Consider the following 24,212-nt stretch of genomic DNA (forward strand, 5'->3'; position numbering starts at 1 on the left):
AAGACAAATTCATGGAAAATTGTTTTATTTTAACAGAAAATATATGGAAAGAGGGAAACCAAGTTTTTTAATTTTTCTCCCCAAAAAAAGAGAAAGTTCAAAGTTCACTGGTTTCCATTTGTGAATCAGTGTTCTTTATTTCACGAGTGCGAACACTTTTATCCCAAGAACATGAAATTAATTCATCATCTTTTCTCAAATCCCATAACAAATCACGTACAACATGATCATGAGATGAATCCTTAAAACTTTTAATTTTTAAATCCCGCCCACAAAGAAAGTTTAATTAATATTAATTAATTAATAAAAAATAATTAGAATTAATTAATTAAATAACTTACAAATTTACTGGATTTTCCATGTTTGAGATATCAGTTACAATAATATCACAGTTATTAGCGCAAGAGGCTAAGATTTTTGGTCTGAAAATTAATTATTAATTATTAGAAATTAATTTAATTATATTTTTCAATTAATTAAAAGTTACTTCTTGGGATTAAATCTTAATTTCGTGATTCTACGATTGTGAGTTTGAGATCCATTTAAATTTGGTTCCAATTTTAAGTGAATATTATTATTAGTTGAATTGGAATTTCCCAAATCAGGGATATTTCTCAAATCCCCCAAAATTATTTCTCCATTTTCAGTTCCAACTGCGTAAACCATTGATTCAGGTTTCCATGCAACTGAAGTTGCAGCTATTTTGCCTATTTTCTGACCTAATATTAAAAAAATAGACCAAAAAGTAAAAAAATGTCCCACAGAAATTAAAAAATTTTATAATAACAGAGTAATGGCACTCCATGTTATTTCCCCATAGAACTTAACACAGTCCAAGGTAAAGAACTGCCATTAGTCTTTGGCAGACAAGTAAAATCATACTTATAACGCAACTGCCGATACAAGCTTTGAATCCAGCTCTTAAATCCCATAATTTGACTTTAAAATCTTCACCACTTGACAAGAATAAACTAGGATTATCTGGACAAGCAGCTACTTGAGTTACAATATCAGCATGAGCTGATTATAATTATAATTATAATTAAAATTAATTTATTAAACTAATTTACATATTGAAGTTTAAATTCTAATCTACCTGGTCTATAAGTAGCTTCGGAACAAAATGCTTCTAAATCCCAAACTTTGATATTAAAATCATTGCTACCACTAATGGCTTTGCATTTATCAGCCAATAAATCAACAGAAGTAATTGAATCATCGTGTTCCGACCCATAAAACTGTGAATTTAAGATTACAGGGTCTGGTTCTAATGATAAGATTTCAATTGCGCCTGAAATAACCAGTATTTAATAAATATAAACCTAAAATTAGTTTAATTATCATTAAATTAAACCATTTACCAGTGTCTAACCCGATTAGAACTCTATTATCTGGCAATGCAACAATATCACAAGGTCCGGAATCTGTTTCAACTCCTGTTATGCATTTTTCCATCTTTCCCCCCTTAATGTCTTCAACATTTTTAAAACACCAAAGACTTCCACTCCAATATTTCCCGGTTAAAGAAGAAGCGCACATTATAAGTGTCCCATCTAATTAGTAATTTTAATTATTATAGTTAAAAATAAGCCTCAATTTACGAACTTTCAATCTTAAGCCTTGGTCGAAATTATAAAGAAATATGATATTCACCTTCCCATTGCGCGAGACCATCGTAAAATGTCTCGTTACATCTTGGAATATTGGCCATATTTACGTTTTTCCAATTAATATAGCGTTAATTACCGAGAAAATGCTTAATTAATCACGAATAAGTCTTAAAACACGTTAACCGCGAGTAGACGACGCGAAAATCCCGCTCTAGCACTTTAAATACGTCACGAATAAATCAACCAATGAAAATCGAGATAGATAATATATGCGCCGCATAATTAAAAATTTATGCGCAAAAGGTTAAAGGAGTAAATCGTCTGCTTGTTGTCGATAATCGGAGATTCGGATATAGACTTAGCGACTTTAGGGCGGAATTTTTTCAGTTTTAAAATAAAATAATTAAGTTAATTAAATATAAATCGTTGAAATAATGAGGTGGTATTATATTCTACCGGTTTTAGTCGCGTATTTCGCTACTTTACCCTTACAAACTGAGGTAAATAATTCTTCCAAAGCCAAGGCTTAGCTTAAAACTTCGATTAAAGCCATATTTTAAGTTAATTAATATAAAAATTAATGATTTTAGGCGCAATACGAGGACGTTCGATGCAAATGCGTTTGTCCCAGTTCTAAAATAGTCAACGGATCTGACGACAACAACAGAAAACTTTACATTGGCAATGTTATCCCTAGCAACTGGTTTGTTACATGATTCTTTTCCCCCCCCCCCCAACCCCAAGGTCTATTTTTGAAGGTTTTAGGCGAAAATTAATAAGGTTAATTCGTCACTAACTATTAATAGCAATTGCGACGGAGTAGTTTTACCCCAAGCTGTAGAAGAAGTCCGACTTAAAGCCAAAGAATTCTGCCCACGTTGTGAATGCAGATATGAGAGCAGAAACACTACAACTATCAGGGTAATTAAACTGACCCTTATTAAATTAATTAATACGTAACTAATTAATTCGAAAATACCTAATATATAAGCCTATTATATATTAATTGCAATTGCGTTTTTAGGTTGTGGTCATTTTAATTATTTGGGTGATTTCACTTCTGGTGGTTTACATGTTGTTCTTGATGTGTTTGGAACCATTATTGAATAACCGTCGCGGGGGAATTAATTACGCTGAACACACTAATGAGGAAGTCAATATGGTCCGTATCTCCCCCCCCCCCGTGTCCCCCCCCTCCCAAAAAAAAGGAAAGCAATTGAAACTTACGTTTTAGCAGGATGAGCCTTTACCAACTGCGGCAATTAGTAGACCAGCCAGGATGGCGCAATCAGGAGTGGCAAGTGGCAATGTTCTTAACCGTGTTGGACTGCAACAAGATCGCTGGAAACGTCAAGTCCAAGAACAGAGAAGAAACATCTATGATAAACATACCATGCTCAATTAGTTCCATCATTAATTTTTACCAAATTATCTAAATTAATAAGAAATTAGTTTTAATTACGTTGTTTATTGTCGGCTTTGTATATTTGTTTAATTAATTGTGAATGTATTTTAACTAATTATTATTTGTGTTAATGCTTTAAAAAAATAATTGAACTAATTTAAATATTTGTGATTCAAAATGAAATTTTTGTAAATATTGTAGTAATTTGCATAAATTAATTAATTAATGTAAGCATGGTTTTGATACCAATAAAATTAATCACGTGATTTGAAATTAAGTCTATAATTAATTATTTAAAACAGATTATTATTATTATTAGACAGACATTTGAAGCAATTTCATAAGCCCACCCTTTTCCTCCTTTCTTTGTTACCATAGAAACCTAACGCCTCGAGCTCTGGACAACGTTACAAGTAAGTGCTATAAAAGCCTAGGCAATCCTCATTCCCGCCTTTGCTTTAATGCAAACTAACAATGTCATCAACATAGTTTCCTTAAACTGCACGAGATCTTATAATTTTTAAAGCTTGTTCATTTTAAGTGAGTGAATAAAGATAAACTAGGGAAAGCGGGATGAGAGAACAGGGAAGTTGTACCTTCCCGCGTATTCCACATAAAGGCGTGGACAGGAAAGAGTGGTTATATTTTTAAAGGTGATCTTTGTTATTGTTAAGGGAATATAACAGTTCTAATTGAACAGGTGGCAAAGAAGGGCTCGGATATTATCTGTAAATTAATATATTTCCGTTGTTATTTTTCTTTTAATTAGTAAGGATAATATCCCCTCATTAGTGTCGATACATACACTACCCTAATTAAAAAATTTTAATTACCAAAAGAATCCGCATTGAAACAATCTAATTGACCTTTAGCCTCTTTCTCTCTAGAGAGAGAGACGCTTTGAATTTCCGGTTGCCATGACAACCACCTCCATTCAATAAGAGATACCAGAGGAGCATCCTTATTACAATAAAGATCAAAATTCGGATAACGAGGGTATATAAACTAAGCAAAATCATGGCCCCGATTACGCTACATCTTTATTAGACGCACGCGTAGTGAAGATCCCCTCGTTTGATGAAAAGCTCGTGCTTTTAAAGAAAACTCTCGCGACATGATTCGATTTTGTAAACCGCTAAATTGTTCCCGCGCTTTTTTGAACTTTTTCAAATCACGCGCGTGTGGTCTGGAATATTAAAAAAGGCGCGAAAAAAAAAAGGTTGACACGTGCTGGATATTTTTAAAGGGATACTAAAACGCTTTTTCGAAACAAAAAGTAGATAACAGACGTACTCCAAATGCAATTAACTCCGGTCGGTTATCTAATCACTAACACCAGTAGATAATAATTGTTGAAAATGCTTAAGGATTAAAACTCAATAGGTGTATGTACTGTACAAAGCCAAAGTGCTCGTTCGCGGTGAAGTATTTCTATAATAAAATAAGTTTCCCCGTAGTAATTAGCAAAGTTTTAATTGGTCGAGATAATTGCTCAATATTCGCTAATTTTCTTTTTTTTTTCTTCTTAATTAAGTTAGTTTGGCGCATGCCCGGATTACGTGCATAGGTAGAAAAAAAAACGGGGAGTTTTTCGATGCCTAGTTAAAGACGAAGTATTCGGATTAGTATTTAAAGTAAGGGTAACTAAGAGTGAATATTTGCAAGTTAAGTTGACGTTATTACGTAAAGAAAAAAGACTGTTTTCTGATCGATTTCACGGGAGTATGTACATACGTTACGTCCCATCCGGAGTTTGCAATGATAATTAACCCTATTTCCCATTGATTCTAAGTATCATTCTTTCCTATTTTGATAATATGGCATTCTTAGGATGACCGGAATTGGAATTGTAACTCCGTTATCGTCCACCAGGAGTATTTTTTGACTATTTCTCTTTTCCGGAGAAGCGTGTGTGGTGTGTGTGTCTACGAATGGAAGTGGTGGTGATGGTTACTAGGAGAAAGGACGGAAAAGGTTGTCATGGCAACAGCCGCAGCCAAACGCCGCATTTTCAAAATCTCTAGTTAAAAGTACGTTGGAGCGCGTGACAACCGGTCGCTAGGACTGGGTCTTCGCGCGCCAAAAACACGCATTTTTTCTTAAACCGCCAAATTAAATAAGAATTAAAACTATGCGCGTGAAATTAGAGGCATTTTTTTAATACGACTTAAGTCCAGCACGCGCTGCTCGAGAGCGCCATGTTTTGCGCGTGAAAATTATTAGATCAAATGAAGCGCCGCTCGTGAAAAGAACAAATAATGAAAAAGGCGCCAAAAATCTCGTGCGTAAACGAACTCGTTTTTAACAGCGCGTGAAACAGTAGCTCAAAAAGGCGCCAAATCGCTCGAGACGACGTACGTTCGGAGCAATCATTCTAGGCGCACTCGAGCTTATCAACTATTCCATAATAAAAAATACGACATCATATAAAGAGATATAAAAATTGAGCCAATCGTAAAAATGTCATCATAAGCTTCCGAGTGACGTCACACATTTGTCACCGTTTGGAACATTTTTTCGCACCTTTATATTATTGTACCTAACAATCTTTTCAAGGATATTTTGCTATATTTTATATCAAAATTAACAAAGAAAACCAAAAAACCAAAACCAAAACTTGCCATCACTCTCTCTCCCAAAAATTTTTGATATCCCTTACAAAAATTACAAGTCCATCCGCTCAAAAACTAAATCAATTATTAAAGCACCGCCAAATAATTATAATTAAATATAAATAGATTTAAAATTAATCATGGAATCTTTGGAAACGAAAGAAAATAGCGCGCCAATTTTAGCGCAAATACCGGAAACGGAAATAAGTAGCAAAAGCGGATTGTTATTTGCCCCGAGATCACGATCCAACGCAGCCACGACGACCGGTGGCGGTAATGGTAGTAAAGTGCCCAAGTACTTGAGGAACATTCCAGTCAAAAAAATTGTACATCCAATGGATCAAAGCATCGCGGGGAGCTTTTGCCTGTCCGTTGTCTTTGTCAGTGTGGCCATGGTCACCGGACTCCCCCTGGTGGCCGCCTTGCTACTCATAATGCCATTGGCATTGGCAATCAGATACTCATTGGCTAATTGCTGTTATCGTCAAAATTGCAGGTAAGACAGGCAACGTGTTGCCACATGATCTTATATACAGGAAGCCATAAAATAACACTACTACCCTTAATTCGCTGACAGTCGTTTCGGAAATACCCCATAATGGCGACCATGTACGTCATAGCAAGGGTTAAATAGAAATAGTTAGTGGAAAGTGCTTACACATTGCCAAGCTCAATTTTCACTGTACCAATATTAAAAAAAATATATAGAATTATTTTCATTTCTTTACAGAAGTCGAACGCGCGAGGAGCATCGTAAACCCATACCGACGTCATCATCGTCATGCGCGTGTTGTTGCGCGCGAACTAAAATGGTCTCCTCATTTGACAGTTACTGGTTAACCGGTTTCGATAAAGACCGAACTACGATGACGCGTAATGGCGGCAGTGCAGGTTTCGTCACAAGCTCAACCTATCCTAACCCTCGCTCCAACGCTAGCACCCCTATCAGTCCTCAAGGTGTCGTTACGAACAGTAACCCTCCGCCGCCAACCGTCGGACAAGGTCGCGGTAGTGAAAACCCGGCTTGCGTGGCCCATTGCTTAATGTACTTAGAACCGGGCATAAGTACCGATTGTATTCGAGATTTGGTTCAAACGCGATTAATATTGAAAACATGCGAGGACGGTACTCGAGCTTTCGCTCGATTTACTCAACGAGTACTCAATTTGAGCAGCGGATACGTCTGGGTCGACGATCCCGATTTTAACATGGATTGGCACGTCAGACAAGAAGTGGTCAAAGTTAACAGGACGCGACAATTACGACTGTACTTATCCTACTTAATGAAACAGAATTTAAACCCTGATAAACCATTATGGGAAATTAGAGTTTTACCGCAAGTCGGTAAAATGAGGAACACCGTTTTGGTTATTAGAGTACATCACGCCTTGAGTGACGGAGTAGCTTTGGTTAAGGTAAGAAAGTGTATTTCATTATCCCTTTGAATTTATTTCTCATTGATCATGATTTTTAATTTAAAATTTGATCCCGACCTATAAATCTAATCGAGGGGAAGGATACTTGCTTGGGAGGATGGGGGGGGGGAATTACTGCAGGCTAAGTTGTAAATAGAGACTATAATGTATGTCTCCCCATGGTAAAAGTACAGAAAAATCGATGTTGTTGAAGTGGGCCACTTTAACACAAACGGAAGTCAATTTTCCAACAACAGCAATCGAGTCTGTATGGAGTACATTTTAAATTGAAATAACAACTTTTCAATGCCCTCAATTAAAAAAAAGATACAACTCAGAATTAATTGAAACAGAAAAGAAATTGTAAACATCAATTTCAATCTCAATCTCAATTAATTCTCTATTTATAAACGCATTTTAGTATCCCTTTATTTTTATTCAATTTCTTGAAAAAGCTCGCGCGCGCGCGCCAAATTGTCATCATTTCCAGGTCTCGAGGGGTTGCCATGGTAACCAATTAAAAATAAAGAAAGAAAAAGGAAATATATATATACATAAGACAGCACGTGCCCAATTGTCATCATTTCCTGAGGGGTTTCCATGGCAACCAATTAAGGAAAAAGAAAAAGATAAAGAAAAAGAGGCGCGTGATTAAACATTAAGGAAGGCGCCTTCGTGTCTGTTCCCCAAATTTAAATTCCAGCTTTTATGTCAATCGAATAAAATTGAATGGGAGGACAAACTTCGACACACACGCGGGTCGACTGTGACTGTCTACCAATGATAATCTCCATTTAAGATTTCTCTTATAAAATGAGGGAAAAAGGGTCATTAAATTCCTCGCTCGAGGCTTGAATAAAAATTGCCCATCCATTTTATATCAAGAAAAAAAATGTATAAAATAAATGGTTTCTTATTCTTATAGTTTAAGAGGGTTTATAATATAAAAATCGAAACTCAAAACTATAAACTACAGAGAAGGTAAAGAATTAGAATAATTCATGAATTATTGATTATTTTTGATCACCACAAAAAGGTCAAAAAAATAAATAAATAAATATCTCAGGCATTATTAAATATTTTTCATTCTTTAAAGAGCTAGGGACTCGCTATGACCCTCCCGCCTCTTTTTTCATAAACCCCGTCCCGTTAAAAGGGGGTCCGGGGCTTTGACGCGCTCCCAGATATTACTCTGTTCTCCATCCCTACTTCTAAAATTAAATCTATCCCTATGATTAGTCCCTTTTTTTAAAATAATAAATATAATCATGTTGAAATTTCATTTAAACAGATTCTGGCCAATTCGTTGACGGACCACTCGCATTTACTGCGTTTAAAACCTCGTTTTGGTGGTGCCACGTTCCCTTTGAACGTATTTCGAGCTTTGGTCGTGGGTCCTTTAACGTTCTTGGGTTGGTTATTAACGGCGAGGAAGGACACGAATCTGTTAATTCATTCGCAACCTCTTTCCGGAGAGCGGGTTGTCGCTTGGTCTTCGGATCTCAGGTTATCAAAGATTCATCGGATCAAACAAATCACGCGCTCAACTGTCAATGACGTCCTGGTCGCCGCCATCACCGGATGTATCAGAGATTACTTCCGAAGACACGGAATAACTCACCCTCCGGATGTAACGGTAATCTCATTTTTAAATTAATTAATTACTATCCGACCCCTCAATTCCCACCCCGCGCACGTGCGGCTAAAGATTCACGTGGAATTCCCCGCCACTTTTGAGGTTTTTTATATCTACATAAAAAAGGCGCTAAATGTCACGTGTTTAAAGATTATATATACATAAAAAAATTTCAATACTGCACGTGCGTAAGTTTCACGTGCAATGCCTTTTAAGGTTTTCTTTATCTATATATATATGTCACGTGTTTTTGAAAATTAAAAAAAAAAACTTGCGGGTCGGCTCGAGCTTCAATAATAGGTTGTCATAGCAACGTGACCGTAAATTTTCTCGAGGTATTTTTCATTTAAGTCATCTGTCAACAAAGTGCGGGAAATTTCTATTCATTGCTTATTTTTTTGAGGAAAATTCATAAGAAAAAAAAATTCTAAGCCGGATGAAATTTAATATAAATAATCCTTGTCAATGTTATTTAAATTAGGGCTAAATAATATTTAATAAATTTAAAAAATACGCGTCGAAATATAAAACCGCAAATATCAAACTTCACTAAAGAATTTCTCTCAACTTTAGGCGGGAAATATCGAGTTTTTGGCGCGAGATTATATAAAGGACAAATCGGATTAGAGAATATTCGGGTCGTCCTAAAGCAAACACTATCGATCTATTCCTTCATTTCCAAATAGATCGAATATCAAATAATATACAGCGAGTAGCGTGTAAACTAAATAAATATCATGAAACATTTGTAAACACTGCGCAAATTCCTCTCTCTCTCTCTATTAAATTACAACCTTGGAAGTATCTCGATTCCAATTAAAATCCTTAGTAAAATAACTCTTATAAAGATTGAATTAAAAAAATTAAATTTTAGTTTAAAAAAAATTATTAATGCTTTTCCTATGGCGCCTGGTGGGTAGCTTCTCTCTATATACACAAATGTATACGGGGGTAAACATTTCTACAGGGGCCATAGAAATAACACGGGGTAGTTTCAGCCTGCGATTTTTGCGTATACTTCACCTTACAACACGTTTAATAACAAAATATGTATTTACTTTACTTGTAATGACCTATAACCTTTGAAATTTCGCACGTAAAAATGTTATATATAAAGGTTAGGGAAACTTTTCTTGGTGCCTTTTTATATACATGACCTTTAACCTTGTAGCCTTAACATTGCTTGCAGGATGATTAATGATGCGCTGTCGGGTCTATTTGTAAGAAGCGAGTTAGATAAGAGTTGTAAGTCGTAGGGAGGGGAGGGGGAGGGGCTTAAAGCGACAAACGTGACCAGAATAAAGCGTCATTTTTAGTTTCGGTTTCGCCTTTTTTATATTCCCAAGCCAACCCAAGTCGCCTTAACGACTATACTTTTTATCAGTTATAAAAACAGAATAAAAATTCAAAACAAAGTCCTTATTTAAGTTCTTTTAACTGCAAGTACTTAACAAAGGGTTCGTGTTGAAAATCCTTGCTGGCATTGTCAGATTGTCTGAACAGAAGTTTGCCAATATCTCCTACAAATCTTGCTTATATCTCAGATAAACTTTTGCCAAATCTCAAGACAAAATTTTGCAAACATCTCAGACAAACCTTTGCCAATATCACAGACAATTATTTGCCAATATCCTTGACCATTTTTTAGCATTCATCAACGCTTGGTTCAACAGACCAAGAGACACCCCTAACCTATATTTAATTACTTCTTTAGGTCAGTCTACCGATTGACTTGCGCTACGAGCCCAGTTCCCCGGAAACCATCCCGGACATGAGTAACGGTTACTCCATGGTAACGTGTTCCCTCCCAACCAATACGGAAGGTTCAATTCCCCGTCTCTGGGAAGTACGTCATCGTATGGAGGACTTGAAAACCTCGGCGGATCCGGTCGTCATGTACGGTGCTGTCAACTTCCTGTTATCTCTACTTCCGGAAGGCATAGCGCAATGGCTTCTGGGTAAAGCTCAAGGGCGGGCTACTTTGACTTATTGCAATCTACCGGGACCCGAGGAACCCATAGTTTTGGGAAGTCATCGGGTCAAGAAGATGGTCATTTGGATGGCCAGTAAAGTTCAGGTGCCCTTGGCCTTCTCTTTTTGTTCCTACGCCGGAGGATGTTGTGTTTCCGTATCGGCGGACAAGGACATCGTCCCAGATGGTAGGATAATCATCAAGGAAGTTGTCGCTCAGGTAATTAGAGACGGTCATTTTGTGGCCATTAAATATAATTCGGTTTCTCAGTAACTTAAGTTTAAAGAGATTTAATTGTCCAGTTTCTAATAAGTTCAGGGGCAATGCGTATCTCTATAAGGGGCGTGGTCTTATTGGAGTGTACTTAGTATTACCAAATACGAGCGCAATTAACCCTAAAAGCTAACTGATGGCATAATTATATTAAAATCCAGAAGAGTGATTATGTTCTCCCCAAAATATTAGCATTTCGTTAAGCCTCGGCTAATTACACAACACGTCTTGTTGTATAGTAATAATCCCCCTTAAGTAACCTAACAAAAATAAGTCTGACAAGAAATGAAAAATATAATATCAAGTAAAACACGCATGATGTTTGTTCAGAAATTTAGAATTACGGCTTAGTAATTTATGTGACGCGACGGGGGGGGGAGGTGTGACGTCACACTTATAGTTACGACGTCACTTTTATACTTTTAGATCGAGAGACTAGCACGTCTTTTATCTAAGCGGCGAATTCCAGGTGAGCATCGACGTAGAAGCAGCTTTACGGCCGAACGGAGACAAGAGGAAATCTTCAAACCATCCGTACAAGAAGTAATTAACGCCAAGGCATAAGCTCTCTCTCCCTTACGCTACCATACCACCCACTCGTTCCCGCTTTCACGTTGCCATGGTTACCGCGGCTTGAACAATATATATTCGGTTAGGAATACATAAAGAGATAATAGGAATAATTGTGTAGAGTCATTTTCACTTAACGTATCTAGGCAGGCTTTGTGGGAGGAGCTAGCTAACAATCTATCTCGCCGCGTTTTGCACCTTGGAAATCTCCTTGTTACCATACAACCAATGAAACGGCAGTTAGAAAAGACGCCATCAGAATTATGTGACCGGCGTGACGGGAGGGGGGATATTAAGTTCTCAAGCCCGGTATACCCACAAACCCCGAATTCATAGAGATTAACACGAGTACCCAATGATTCCTAGTAGCCGTATGCATTCCTTATATTGTTTCCCGTGTTATTATTATTATAAGATACAAGAGCGTTTGCACCGAGTTCAAGATGAGCTCCACGAAATCACTCAAAGGTTAGAGATGGCCAATATGCGACCAGAGGACTGCGCTTTCGCTTTCGATGGACAGACGGATATTTCGCCGGCTTCCAAAGCTTTTCTTTGCCGACGAGTCGAAGAACTTAAGGAGGAGTTTTCCGAATTACTAACGGAATTACGCAGACGCAAAACAATGGCAGACGGAACCATACTAGAGGTATGTTGATTCTCTTACACTTTTCACGAAGCCCATCAACTTATTCCACCAGTGTTGCTAGGCCTTTGGTGTGGTCAAGAGATTACGGACGGGTCAGAATGTCTAGCAGTAACTCGGTACTTGACTCACACAGAAGGCCTGACAACACTGCAATGAACTTTAACCCGAGAAAGGGTGGGAGAGCGGAAGGAATTGTCTTTATCCCCAACAGTGAAAACTATCTTTTGATTTTTAGGAAGAAGATATGGACGGTGAACTTCGCAGACCACGTCGCCGCGCCTTATCATCGGCTAGTAACGTCAGTGTGGGCATGCGCAGAGCCTCCATGAGTTCCGTCACGGCCATCACCCCGCTTATGAGTACATCGCGACCCTTGACCACCCCAAACATAGCCCATCACCGAAGGGCCCCCATGTTACTCAATCCTTGCAGTCCCTCCAACAGTCCCGGACCCGCTTATTCCTTAGTCGGGGTCATCGTTGAATCAACGGGACAATCGGAGAACGCCGAACACTCATCACCTGGCAGCACTGCCGATCAACAAAGAGCCCTATTGGCTAATATGGATCGAGTAAGATAGAAAGTGTCACGTGGTGTCTCTCTGTCTGTCATGTCGTGTCTGTATGTTCTTCGTTATGATGTCATGATAAAAACTAAAAGAACGTACTCACGTGACCCGCGCCATGTTTTTTCTTCTTATGCAGAATTTGTCTCCGTTTCAACGCGTGCAATACAGTCGACGTCACTCCGACTACGGAGGGGGAGGGGCTAGTGGTGGTAATTCGTCTTCGTCTCATTTCTGTTGACGTCATCGTCCCCCATCGGCCTTGACCTCGTTTGACCTCGGAGTGACCCTACCGCGGCCGTGGGGGACTTCAACATCAATAATAATTTCCAACCTTGGCAATTACTGTTCAAAAAAAGAGTGCATTTTTATTAGTCGCGGTGAATTTTTTCGGATATTTAATTTAAAATTATTAACAAAATTAATTATTAATTAATTAATTAGAACACTTTTATTTTATTTTTTACCCCTAAACCCCCCGTAAGTGAGTGACCACTGATTCCTTTCAAACCCCCCCCCCCTATTTCAAAATTCCCCGCGAACATGATAATTACAAAATTAATTTTTCAATTTAATTTATATTAATATTAATTAAAAAGTGTTTATAAACTATTGCATCAAGATTATTTAATTTATTTAATCTAATATTAATTATATAATTTTTGTCAGGGTCAGTTTCAACTCGAACGTCATGGAACGACTTGTTTGAAAAAAAATTTCCCATTGACGAGAATTCATAATCCTCCTTCGCCTTGAGAATTTTTACGTTCGTTTCAACCTTAATATTCAATAAGTAAAATACTACGTGGTCCTAAAACAAACTCCAGTCCAATAAAGCATACTTCGACTGAAACCTCACTCGTGAATAGTTTAATATCATTACCAATATAACTAAAAAGCGCTATTAAAAGGGGGGAAAGTCGGCTTATCACCTATTTATTTATTAACAAGTTAACTTGTCCTACACATCCCGGAGAGAGCGCGAGACTTTTCTCACGAGCTAATATATATTCATTAATAGTCAATCTTAGTTGACCGTCCGATAAATTGGAATGAAAGACGCTTTCAATTTCGGTAGTCGTGACAATTAAGACTGTCACCAAATACTATAGAAACCCGAGGGAGAGGAAATTCTAGATGGGGCGACAGCTGAGACCGCCGGGAAGTTTTACACAACGAGACTTTCGGAAATAAGTTCTGAACTTCAGACAGAGTCAGTTCAGTTTGAGATTGTAACTTACGCTAAACGGTCCCCTATATATGTGCCAAATTATAACTAGTCTAAATTTTATTTAATCTAATTTAAATAACAAGAAGAAAGTGACCATGAAATTTGTTATTTAAATTAAAACAAATATTTGTTTCCTGTAAATAAATTTCAGCTGACAAAGAGCGTGGGAAAAATTAGATCTCAGGTAAGGCCATGTTTTTCTATGGATTCTTTCTCCTAGTGCTGGCTGGTTAAGTTTTTTTTAACCTAATCTAACTAGTTAAAATAAATTATTATTATTATTGTTTATAAAATTTAAATGATCTATTCGGGGAAGATGAATAAATAAATATATTAGAATTATTATTATTCCAATTAAATTTAATTGGGATGGCTCTGATATTTAATGGCCTTAATAATTAGGGATTCAAAATACGTATCTGTATTTTATTTTTAATATAAGTATATAAAATAATTGGATTGTTAATTAAAGAAGATATGATAAGAAATATAAATTGGAAAAAGAACCAGGCTATCAAATTTCATTTTCATTTAAAATTGGTATTAATTTATAGAAGATTTATACCCTATTCAATACTGCAAAGTATTAGCGGCGAGGTAAGTAATTAGATATGGTCCAATTAAAACCGTACGAGATTAACTGCAGTAAAGAATTTTTTTTTCCTTTTTGTAAATTTCAATAATTCTCAATTCAAACATCTTAAATACTAATTAGAATTTTTTTAATTGGTACTGTTAAGACTAATCTTTTAATTAAAGGGATAGTAAATTATAAATAAATATATAAATTATTAAATTTTGTATACTATCCCTTTAAATTAATTATTTATTTTTGCAAAAGTCAAGTATAAAATTGACAATGAAATTAAAGAAAAATTTCCATGATAAAACCGAAAATTTTAAAGTCTTTGTTAAGAGAAGAAGAAGTTTATAATTAATTCCATATCTCCCCCAGCTTTTTGTTAGCTAATTCGCCTTATGTTTAATCAGCGCCACCTAAGGTGTAGCGGCGACTTTGGGAACTTGAAAAAATCGCGACCAATCAGAGGACGCTGTTTGTCCGACTATTTTTTTTATTGGGGATATTTGGAGAAAAAAATGTTTAGACGAGTGTGATGTAGATTTTAACCATTTTCGGCAACTAAAACGGCTGATTCTCGTTAAAACGGTTAGAAAACTGGCAAATCGTGTTATTCTCGAAGATATATAAGCGTTTAAAACAAGTAAGACAACTTTTTATTCGTTTTATACCCGTTAAATCCATCAAATCGCGTTAAGCCTTGGCTATTTCTTGCAGCATTTTCCATTGATTGACGTCGTTTTCACTGTCCAAGATTTACTTTTCGAGAAATTTAACATTTTCTGTGAATTTACTTAGATCGAACTGTTTTGTTTTTGCGTTAAATACGTCCTAAGCTTCATATTGTTCATAAAATCTTCATGATGGCTTTGCCAAAACGAAAGCTGGCTGACGTTGTGTCAGCGAAAGTGAAGAAAAAACCGTGTGCGTTTACAACTGCAAGTACTTTGGGAGATGATTCTCCTAGGTTGTATTGCCTGTGCCAGCAACCAAAAGACAACTCCAAAAAGATGGTGCAATGCTCATTGTGCGTAGAATGGTACCATCTAACTTGCGTGAATTTGGATGAAGACAGCCTGGACTTAATAGATGATTATATGTGTAAAGCATGCATCGACGTAATGGTTGTAAACCCAAACATGTCAAAAGAAGGTGAATGAAGTTGCTGATATTCATTATGGCCACCAGCCTTTTTGAAAATAAACCAAATTTGTTATTTCATAAAAAGGACTCCTTCGTTTACAAGGAAGAGTTACCCCAAAGGAAGGATGGGGTGAAAACGTATTTCTAACAGATTTGTCAGATGGGATTGCCGAAAGTCACTCAAAGACAAAGCGTGAGAAACAGGAAGGATTCATGCTTTTTAGGGAGGAGAAGATTTTAGGTATTCAAAGCAACAGAAAAGGTATGTCACATTATGACATTTTGATTGATTGAGATTAATTAGAGTTGAACCGGTGCTCTAGGAAATGTCATTTTCATAAGAGCTACATGTGACGCGGATAGAAGACCCAAAACCTACAACATGTTTGCCTGTTTCAATATCGCCAAAGAACCAAATCAATTAAAATGGATAGCATGCTCTTGCCCTGCGGGAAATGACGGTGATTGTAAACATTCGATAGCACTTTTATATCAACTCATTGACATCGTAAGAATAAAAGCTGAAACCTTGCCGCTACGTGGGACGTGCACCAGCAGGCTTCAAATGTGGCATGTCAAGAAACCAAAAACAGACGAGCCGTTTCTTCTTAGTGATTTGGAAATTGTTAAACACGACCCAGCCAAACCAAGGAAAGCTCTTTTAGGGTGCGCGGTTCGTACGTTTAATGTGTTGCCACCGGGGTCTCAACCGATATCTAAAGAAAAATTGGAAAATTTCGTTAAACTCTTTGACAAAATGGACATAAGTATGCCAGTCATCGGTACAATAAAATCGAACGAGTGTATTCCAGTCCAACCTAAAATACACCAAAATACATTTTTGATCGACAAGTTGTGGGAATGGGTAGCTAAAACTCCAACGAGGGAAAGGAATGAAAATTTTCTGAACATTTCTGATAATGAAATTAAGGTATTGAAAAGTATCCAAGTAGATTTAGCTGGATCAAAATATACTGAGGTTAAAACTCGCTTACAAAGCCGCTCACATTATTGGCATAAGCAGAGGAGTCATCGGCTCACGGCATCCATGTTTGGAACTTTTGTAAAAATGCGAGATGAGACTGATCCAGTAAAAACATTTCAACAAAAGAGGAATTTTGTTACAGCGAAATCATTGGATCATGGGTTGAAATACGAGCCGGCAGCTTTCTCGTTATTCACACAGAACATCAAGACCCAAAGCCACACTTCTGTTGGATTAATTGTCAACCCGCAGTTTTGTTTTCTCGGAGCTAGCCCTGATCGCCTTGTATTGATTGAAGATCAACTATACCTAGTAGAAATAAAGTGCCCGTACGCTATTTTTAAGAATAAGGAAACTATTAGGACAAAAGCTGCCTCTGGTAATTTTTATCTCTTTGTGGATGAAGAAACTGAAGAACTTGAGCTTAAGAAAAATTCGGATGTGTACCATCAAATTCAGGGACAGCTTCTAGTTTGCAATATGCCTGTGTGTTTTTTGGTGGTATTTGTACCACCTGGTGACATTGAAATTTTGATGATAATGAAAAATAACAATTTCACCAACGGCAGCTTACTTCCCAAACTTTCTACTAAATATTACATGCATCTCTTACCATCCTTTGCCAAGGAAATGTTTGAAAAACCAACTGAGTAAGAACGTAACTGAAAATTTGGTGTATCATCCTAACCATTTGTTTTAAAAAATAAAATCTTTATGTCTAAATGATAACGGCAGTAGGCAATGGGACCTGCCAAAACAAAACTCCCAATGAGTAACGATCAGGCTGGGAAATAGCACACTTCCTCTGGTCCAAAACCAGTTTATTAATTGCTTGGACTAGTTTTTTAATTCAAAAAGTGGGGATTACTGGTCCTCGGGACCAGTTTATTAATTGCAAATCTATTGGAGCACAAAGGCTGGGACCAGTCCGGAGACCAGTTAATTATTTCGGGGACTAGAGGGGTCACTGGTCCCAAGGACTAGTTTAAAAAATATCCTTATTTCCCAGCCTGGTAACGATGTGGTGTTTCTCGTGTCACATCTTTTTGTAAGCCTTACGAATGAGCCCGTTTTTATTAAAACCTCTCCAAAAACATAATAATAATAATAATAATAATAATAAAAAGCTTTTATTAGGATATACCTTTAAGTCTGAACTTATTTACAAAGGTGTCCTGTAGTTTAAATTATTTTACACTTCATTATGTATATTCATTTAAAATTATTTTACACTCCAATATTTATAATCATTTAAAATTATTTTTCACTTTAGAAATTTTAAAATTAATTATCTTTAAACCATATCTTGTTTTATGTATTGGTTAAGCCTGTTTTTAAAAACATTTATAGACTTTTCTGTTTTGATGTCCATCGGTAGATAGCACAATCTACTTTTAATCCAATTTTTGAACCAGCTTACCGGTGAAATTTGACAAATGGCAACATACTACATATATTTTCTCGAGCATAGGTGTTAAAGTCAATGGAATTTCTCCTTTCAAAATTTTAAATTCTTTAACCCGACCAATAGCTCTTTCTATGTGTATTCTGGCAAAAGCAATCTTGCGTGTTTCGGAGAGTTGTGATGCGGTGAACTGGTCACGACCTTGAAGAAATTCAGGAATGTATAGCTTCAGTTTCTTCAAAGCAAGTTCTTTAGCGATATCAAAACCCCGGTCAGCCATGATACCGTCACCTTCTTCCAACATGTCCAAAAGGCCACAATGAAGAATAAGTTTTTTATCAGATGTTCTTCCACAGTATAGGTTTGAACAATAAGTTAAGTGTCCTGATCCAGCCATTCCAACAAGCGCTTTGACCGTGTTGCAATGCTTATAAGCGCTGAAGGTTTCTCGTTGAGCTTCTGACGCAGATGGTTTTTCAAGTTTAAACTCTGTACAGTCTACGATGATCCGTAAATCTGGATAACGTTTTTTTATTTTGGCCGAGGTCAACTCGAGAGCCCTTTCCAATGAAGCAAAAACTGGTAGGTGAAGGCAACGTTCGTAAAGAAACAACACCCACGTGTTAATTATTCGTGAAACATGCCCTTGCGACAAATTATACAGATCAGCTAAAAACTGTTCCTGGGTTCCCAATCTTAATCGAACCAGTGTCAAGAAAAACTCCTCTATTGGGTTTAATTTTCTAGGACGGCCGGGCTTGACAACTTCATGAAAGTCTTTATCGGTGTTATCTCTTATTTGGTTCGTTTCCTGACCAACATAGTTTAATTTTGCGCATTCTGGTAACAGAAGTTGATAAAACGCCCAAAAAACTTCATATGAAGGGAAGCCTGTATAAAATCTAATAGCAGTATCATTGCTAACAAATCTAGTCACAGTAAATTTTTCTTTGGCACGCAAGGATAGTAATTCTAATTGTTTTCTCACAAGTTGTACTTTGCCAGGGGTATTAGGAGTGTATGTAGATTTCAAAGAAATTCCGCTGCTAGGTAACGACAAAGATTGGCTTGACTGCACCGAGGCAATACTGCTTCTCTGAGACTCAGATTCGAGCTCATCAGCATCGTGAAGGCATATAATATTAGGTAATGGGTTTTCTGGGTCGGGATCTTGCAACTCCACCTTCTTAATATCACCGCCATTTGATTCCTCAAGCTCTTCCAGATCAAAAGACAAAGCTCCCATTTCTTCCAAAATTTCAGTTCTTTGTTCAGGGCTCAAACGACAGAAAGGCTGTTTCGGAACGTGTTCATCAGTTTCAACCATTACGTTAGTATTCCGAAATACAGACGGACACGACTGAGGTTTTAAGCGTTTAGGCTTTGGTTTAGCGGTGGGGAAATAATCTGATTCTATGAAATGTTTCGAACAAACTCGGGCGCTATACAGGTCGGTGGGCAACGGTCCTAGTGCGTTAGTTATGGCATCAATCCATTTTTGTTTCATTGTGGCGTCTTTTGGGAAAAAATGGTAAGAAAGGGATTTCAAACTGTTGTTGCAGCATTTTAAGAAACAACGGTTCTTTGATGCCATGTTTCTTTAAGTAAAATGTTAAATTTCTCGAAAAGTAAATCTTGGACAGTGAAAACGACGTCAATCAATGGAAAATGCTGCAAGAAATAGCCAAGGCTTAACGCGATTTGATGGATTTAACGGGTATAAAACGAATAAAAAGTTGTCTTACTTGTTTTAAACGCTTATATATCTTCGAGAATAACACGATTTGCCAGTTTTCTAACCGTTTTAACGAGAATCAGCCGTTTTAGTTGCCGAAAATGGTTAAAATCTACATCACACTCGTCTAAACATTTTTTTCTCCAAATATCCCCAATAAAAAAAATAGTCGGACAAACAGCGTCCTCTGATTGGTCGCGATTTTTTCAAGTTCCCAAAGTCGCCGCTACACCTTAGGTGGCGCTGATTAAACATAAGGCGAATTAAATAAGTAGTGAGAAACTTTGGGATACCGAAATGAAAAATCGTTAATTCTATATAGTAAAGCTAGTCACGTGACCCCCGAAAATCTCCGGGCCTAGCTCTGGTCCTCTCTGTGGGTGTTACAAAAATAATCCAAATATTTTGTCAGAGAATTACAATAACAATGGGATTGTTATAACAACGACACCGTAACCATTCAACCGTGGAGGCGTGGGAAAAAATTTTAAAAGCAATCTTGAAAGGTATTAAAACCCCCTATAAGTAACGGGTTAAAATATACCCATTCCAAGGTTGCAAATATCTAAAAAAAATCCAAAATAGTATTGAATGAAATAGGATCGTTAAATTTAGAAAAAAAAAAAAATTAGCATAAGAACAAATGGCAATTAACCGCGTTTGATAGTATTGGGATCTATTGAAAGATAACGCAGGGTGCCAATAGTCTACGCATGACCTCTAACAACCCCAGGGAAGAGTACATTCATTTTACTAACGAAATAATCATAATAATATTATAATTATTATTGCCTCATTTGCATAAATTATTTACTTATAATTACGAAAACTAATAATTAGCGATGACGTCACATTGATAAATAATACTTAAAATTATAAATTAATGGCGTTAACTCCATAATTAAAATTAGTAATATTTAAAAATTAATTACGTTTAATATTATTTAAAAGAAATTAACTGAGGTCAACTAATTGGCCCATTGATTTTTATCTAGTCGAGTTTAGATTCAAAGTCAGGAGAACCTCTAGCCATCTAGTTATTAAATATAAACTAATTAATTATATTTAAATATAATTAAATATTACAATTTAAATAATATTATGCAAATTAGGTTATAATTTAAAGTAACTTTTAAGAAAAAGCTTTTATTTGAAAAAATATTTCTTTAGTATTTTAAATATCTGGATCAATATTGGCCCATTTGTAAATAAAAGAGAGAAAAGGAGGTCAAAAGGGGTCGTTCAATAACGAGGGGTAAATATCTTTGAATGTATTAGCTTAACTGCACCTAATCAATAGGTTTCAGTGAATAACCCCTCGTTTATAAAGAAAATTCAAAATTCATTTTCTTCAAAGAAAAAAAATACGTGATAAAATGCTACAAATTGCAAATAACAATTTCTTTTAAAAAAGAGGAAAACACTTAACGTTTAAACTTAAATAATAAATTAAAAAAATTCCTTAAAACTGGCGAATATTTTACGGCAATCATTAATTCCTTAGAGTGTTTCTAAAGATGACACGGATTTAATTTCAATTTGAAACGCTTTCTTCAAAAAAAAAGCCAAAAGTTAAGCTAGGGTCACACACCGCATCTCATAAGTTGCCCTCGTTCCTAAATAGGGTAATGGCAGATCCTCACCATTGACTGTATCAACATCAATAGAAAAATAACTACCAATGCCATTTTTTTACTCTCTCTTTCACATTCAATAGCAGTCAATTGCTTTTAAATGTATTAAGCCCTATGGGGGAAACAAACACGGGGTGCCACTAGTCTAATGTAAACTATAGAGTAATGGCAGTCAATTACCTTTGACTGTATTAAGTCCTATGAAGAAATAACACAGGGTGTCACTAGTCTATAATGTGTGCAGAGGTTAAGCACGACCTTAGTAATTAAATTTTAATTACATTTTGCGCTTCGACAACATGGTCTCTTCGTGTACCTCAAACTTAAAATGCGATCAACTCGCGTTCAAATGTTAAGTAACGATGATTCAGCTTGTCGTTTCAACTAAACTACATAAGCCAGGTAACGAATTCCAGGCACGGGGAAAAATTTCACAGCTAGATCTTTCTCCTCCCCCCCCCCCCTAACGCGGTTGTCACTTGGACTTCGCCAAGCCTAATTTAAAATGCGATGACTCATCATAGAGAATATTAAAGCCAGGGAACTCTACTCTATTAGGAATACATAAAGAACTACTAGGAATAATTGTGTAGTTGCATTTTCACTTAACGTATCTTGGGCGGATTTTATGGGAGGAGTTAGCTAGACTAACATGACGTATAAACAAATTTTACCCTGGCGAATTAATAATCCTATCTTGCCGCGCCTGTTGCACCTACAAGAACTCGCGTTGCACCATGCAACCAATGAAATTGCAGTTAGGAAAGACGCCATCAGAGTTATTAATAGGCGTGACGTATTTTATAGCGAGGGGGTAGACACTTGAGAACTCAGGTGCACAATATGTCTTGAACTCAATGTACTGTCAAAGCTGAACTGTGAGTTCCGAAGGCTCTGAACTCAGTGCATTGTCAAAGCTGAACTGCGAGTTCCGAAGGCTTTGGACTCAGAGCACTGTCAAAGCTGAACTCCTTTGAACTCGGGTGTACACAGAGATCCAAAGCGTCTACGACCTCGTTTCATTGTAAGTTCTCAAGCCCGGTTTACCCACAAAACCCGAATTCATAGAAACTAACTTGGGAGGACAATAATTCCTAGTATCTGTATGCATTCCCTACTCTAGTCATAACATAGTACAAGTACAACACTCTTTACAATCTACAAGTACAATAAAATTAATAAATATATAAAAAAAAATTCAATCAAGTACTTGAAAAGCTAATTCAAAAATTTCATATATTGTGAGATTAAAATTTCAAGCCTTCACTTATATTTAATACAAATCATTACATAATTACTTCCGAGTCAACCCTTTAAGTGTTTACAATGTCCGAGTAAATAAAGCTAGTAGACGCCAAAGGTATTTTACATCATTGATTATCACTGAGTAACGTACCTTTGAGTGTATTACATTTATTAATACGGATAAACATTGAACGGCATGGTATGTCTCCCTTGAGCCCTTGATTTGGTTAAGGAGGGCCCCTTCTAAAACGTGGTCGGGGTTCGGATTAGGGTCACGTGACTTTTAGAGGGTAATGGATGGTTCCCCGTTATATATTATTACTTGTTGACTGGGCGAAGAGAGGCCGACAGACGTAACTATAAGGATATACCCACCAAGTATTTGAGTGGCTTGGTTTTCCCTCAAAATTCAGATTAAATAAACCGAGGTTTGAGGTTTTTGCTTTCAACCAAGCCACTCAAATATTATACACATGTACAGTACTTTTGTCTAAATATTTTAGTCCCATAGTGAAAACATTAGGGAAACGTTCCAAGCCCGTCGCACACTTGTGCAAATACTTTTAAGTGTATGACACTACCTATACTATTCGTAATGCTACTGAGAGACTTACAGCAGCTCGAGATAACTAGTTCGAGAAGGAGAACGACGGAAGAGAATTAAATTGAAGTCCTAAGTACACTCGGTGGTGGTTAATTAATTTTGCAGCTAGGATCTATTCCATGATCTAGGTCCTATTTAGTCCGCATTACTAAGCCACCTTTGACAGCAGCGCCTCACTCACCAGGCCCCTCCCTCGCTTTACCTCCTCGAATCTATGACCTACCCCACTCACTCACTCAAAAATTACAAGCCTTTCAGTTTCTAAGTTACCAGAAATTAATTAAACAAACTTATGGAAGGAACATATCTTATGATGCGACAGACTTTGTTACTTGAACAGAAAATAATCAATATTTATATGGAATAATAACAAGGGGCCCACCCTAAAGCATTTGGGTTGGGGGGGGGGGGTTACAGAGGGGAAGGCAGAATGTATTTGGTTATCACTTGTGGCCGCCTGCAGCAGGAGGTATCCCAGTAATTCTTTCTCCCTCAACCGGAAATGGATCATGCTACAGTATTTTCAATACACCCCCGTTCTATCCATGTCTTAGACGCTGCATTTTACGACGACATATGTTGATGTCTTGCATTACCAATAGTAAATTGCACCGATTCTAAGAAATACACGTAGAGAAAATTGTCTATTTTGTTTTTGCTCTATATGTTACAAATTACCAATTTAATTAATTAATGTATTTTAATTAACTATGACCCTTGATCCCGAAGGAATGCCTTGAACTTAGCGAAGACCCAGGATGTACTGCTCTACCGGGTTAACAAAATTTGGGAATATCTTAACATTGAATTATAATTAATTATATTGATTAAACTTGTTAGGAATTTCGTTAAAAAAATTGAGGATATATATCGCGTGAAATTACCAGATTAAAAATTAAATAGTTTTAATTTAGCACTTGAAATGTAAAAAAAAATGCAGAAA

At 36.6% G+C, this 24,212-nt stretch overlaps 6 protein-coding genes across 7 annotated transcripts in view; 4 read left to right on the forward strand and 2 right to left on the reverse strand.

Moving 5' to 3' along the window:
* Nucleotides 1-8: 8 nt before the first annotated feature.
* LOC149597210 (methylosome protein WDR77-like) lies at nucleotides 9-1,841 on the reverse strand. Its single transcript, XM_089861084.1, has 7 exons — nucleotides 1,654-1,841; nucleotides 1,362-1,553; nucleotides 1,097-1,291; nucleotides 883-1,020; nucleotides 488-719; nucleotides 342-422; nucleotides 9-248 (listed from the first exon to the last, which is right to left on the reverse strand). Exons 1-7 carry the CDS (start codon nucleotides 1,709-1,711, stop codon nucleotides 98-100), a joined length of 1,047 nt encoding a protein of 348 aa, XP_089717210.1. The 5' UTR covers nucleotides 1,712-1,841; the 3' UTR covers nucleotides 9-97.
* Nucleotides 1,842-1,918: 77 nt separating this feature from the next.
* On the forward strand, nucleotides 1,919-3,288 carry LOC149597211 (uncharacterized protein CG1161-like). Of its 2 annotated transcripts, none has more exons than XM_089861085.1 (5): nucleotides 1,919-2,110; nucleotides 2,201-2,313; nucleotides 2,417-2,531; nucleotides 2,635-2,772; nucleotides 2,845-3,288. In XM_089861085.1, exons 1-5 carry the CDS (start codon nucleotides 2,045-2,047, stop codon nucleotides 3,013-3,015), a joined length of 603 nt encoding a protein of 200 aa, XP_089717211.1. In that variant the 5' UTR covers nucleotides 1,919-2,044; the 3' UTR covers nucleotides 3,016-3,288. The 2 variants fall into 2 exon arrangements, with proteins under 2 accessions (XP_089717211.1, XP_089717212.1); XM_089861086.1 differs by having other exon boundaries at nucleotides 2,848-3,288.
* Nucleotides 3,289-4,404: 1,116 nt separating this feature from the next.
* On the forward strand, nucleotides 4,405-13,320 carry LOC149597212 (uncharacterized). Its single transcript, XM_089861155.1, has 8 exons — nucleotides 4,405-6,123; nucleotides 6,358-7,042; nucleotides 8,334-8,678; nucleotides 10,393-10,869; nucleotides 11,350-11,466; nucleotides 11,909-12,142; nucleotides 12,378-12,713; nucleotides 12,847-13,320. The coding sequence occupies exons 1-8, from the start codon at nucleotides 5,768-5,770 to the stop codon at nucleotides 12,946-12,948; spliced, it is 2,652 nt and encodes an 883-aa protein (XP_089717281.1). The 5' UTR covers nucleotides 4,405-5,767; the 3' UTR covers nucleotides 12,949-13,320.
* A 633-nt stretch (nucleotides 13,321-13,953) lies between these two features.
* Nucleotides 13,954-24,212, forward strand: part of LOC149597213 (GAS2-like protein pickled eggs) — a 28,084-nt gene continuing 17,825 nt past the window's right edge. Inside the window, exon 1 of the mRNA XM_089861157.1 lies at nucleotides 13,954-14,122. The gene's annotated coding sequence lies outside the window, so the exon portion shown is untranslated. The remainder of the gene's footprint in view (nucleotides 14,123-24,212) is intronic.
* On the forward strand, nucleotides 14,908-17,785 carry LOC149597214 (uncharacterized). Its single transcript, XM_089861159.1, has 4 exons — nucleotides 14,908-15,161; nucleotides 15,236-15,670; nucleotides 15,747-15,923; nucleotides 15,985-17,785. Exons 2-4 carry the CDS (start codon nucleotides 15,379-15,381, stop codon nucleotides 17,298-17,300), a joined length of 1,785 nt encoding a protein of 594 aa, XP_089717285.1. The 5' UTR covers nucleotides 14,908-15,161; nucleotides 15,236-15,378; the 3' UTR covers nucleotides 17,301-17,785.
* LOC149597215 (uncharacterized) lies at nucleotides 17,760-20,048 on the reverse strand. The gene is made up of 2 exons (XM_089861160.1): nucleotides 19,797-20,048; nucleotides 17,760-19,722 (listed from the first exon to the last, which is right to left on the reverse strand). Exon 2 carries the CDS (start codon nucleotides 19,643-19,645, stop codon nucleotides 18,041-18,043), a length of 1,605 nt encoding a protein of 534 aa, XP_089717286.1. The 5' UTR covers nucleotides 19,646-19,722; nucleotides 19,797-20,048; the 3' UTR covers nucleotides 17,760-18,040.

This window comes from Phalangium opilio, unplaced genomic scaffold (genome assembly GCF_054372755.1).
Source record: "Phalangium opilio isolate 3A_F unplaced genomic scaffold, DU_Popi_V2 ptg000369l_1, whole genome shotgun sequence".
NCBI classification, from domain to species: Eukaryota; Metazoa; Arthropoda; class Arachnida; order Opiliones; family Phalangiidae; genus Phalangium; species Phalangium opilio.

Excerpts from the sequence above, each read along its gene's own strand:
- LOC149597210 (XM_089861084.1), bottom strand. The coding sequence starts at position 1,711 with ATGGCCAATATTCCAAGATGTAACGAGACATTTTACGATGGTCTCGCG. Across the intron at positions 1,292-1,361 it reads TCTAATCGGGTTAGACACTG|GCGCAATTGAAATCTTATCA; the intron begins GTAAATGGTTTA and ends TGGTTATTTCAG. Across the intron at positions 1,021-1,096 it reads CGAAGCTACTTATAGACCAG|CTCATGCTGATATTGTAACT; the intron begins GTAGATTAGAAT and ends AATTATAATCAG.
- LOC149597211 (XM_089861085.1), top strand. The coding sequence starts at position 2,045 with ATGAGGTGGTATTATATTCTACCGGTTTTAGTCGCGTATTTCGCTACT. Across the intron at positions 2,532-2,634 it reads GAAACACTACAACTATCAGG|GTTGTGGTCATTTTAATTAT; the intron begins GTAATTAAACTG and ends TTGCGTTTTTAG. Across the intron at positions 2,773-2,844 it reads CTAATGAGGAAGTCAATATG|CAGGATGAGCCTTTACCAAC; the intron begins GTCCGTATCTCC and ends CTTACGTTTTAG.
- LOC149597212 (XM_089861155.1), top strand. The coding sequence starts at position 5,768 with ATGGAATCTTTGGAAACGAAAGAAAATAGCGCGCCAATTTTAGCGCAA. Across the intron at positions 7,043-8,333 it reads ACGGAGTAGCTTTGGTTAAG|ATTCTGGCCAATTCGTTGAC; the intron begins GTAAGAAAGTGT and ends TCATTTAAACAG. Across the intron at positions 8,679-10,392 it reads CTCACCCTCCGGATGTAACG|GTCAGTCTACCGATTGACTT; the intron begins GTAATCTCATTT and ends TTACTTCTTTAG.
- LOC149597214 (XM_089861159.1), top strand. The coding sequence starts at position 15,379 with ATGATGGCTTTGCCAAAACGAAAGCTGGCTGACGTTGTGTCAGCGAAA. Across the intron at positions 15,671-15,746 it reads CCCAAACATGTCAAAAGAAG|GACTCCTTCGTTTACAAGGA; the intron begins GTGAATGAAGTT and ends TTTCATAAAAAG. Across the intron at positions 15,924-15,984 it reads TATTCAAAGCAACAGAAAAG|GAAATGTCATTTTCATAAGA; the intron begins GTATGTCACATT and ends CCGGTGCTCTAG.
- LOC149597215 (XM_089861160.1), bottom strand. The coding sequence starts at position 19,645 with ATGGCATCAAAGAACCGTTGTTTCTTAAAATGCTGCAACAACAGTTTG.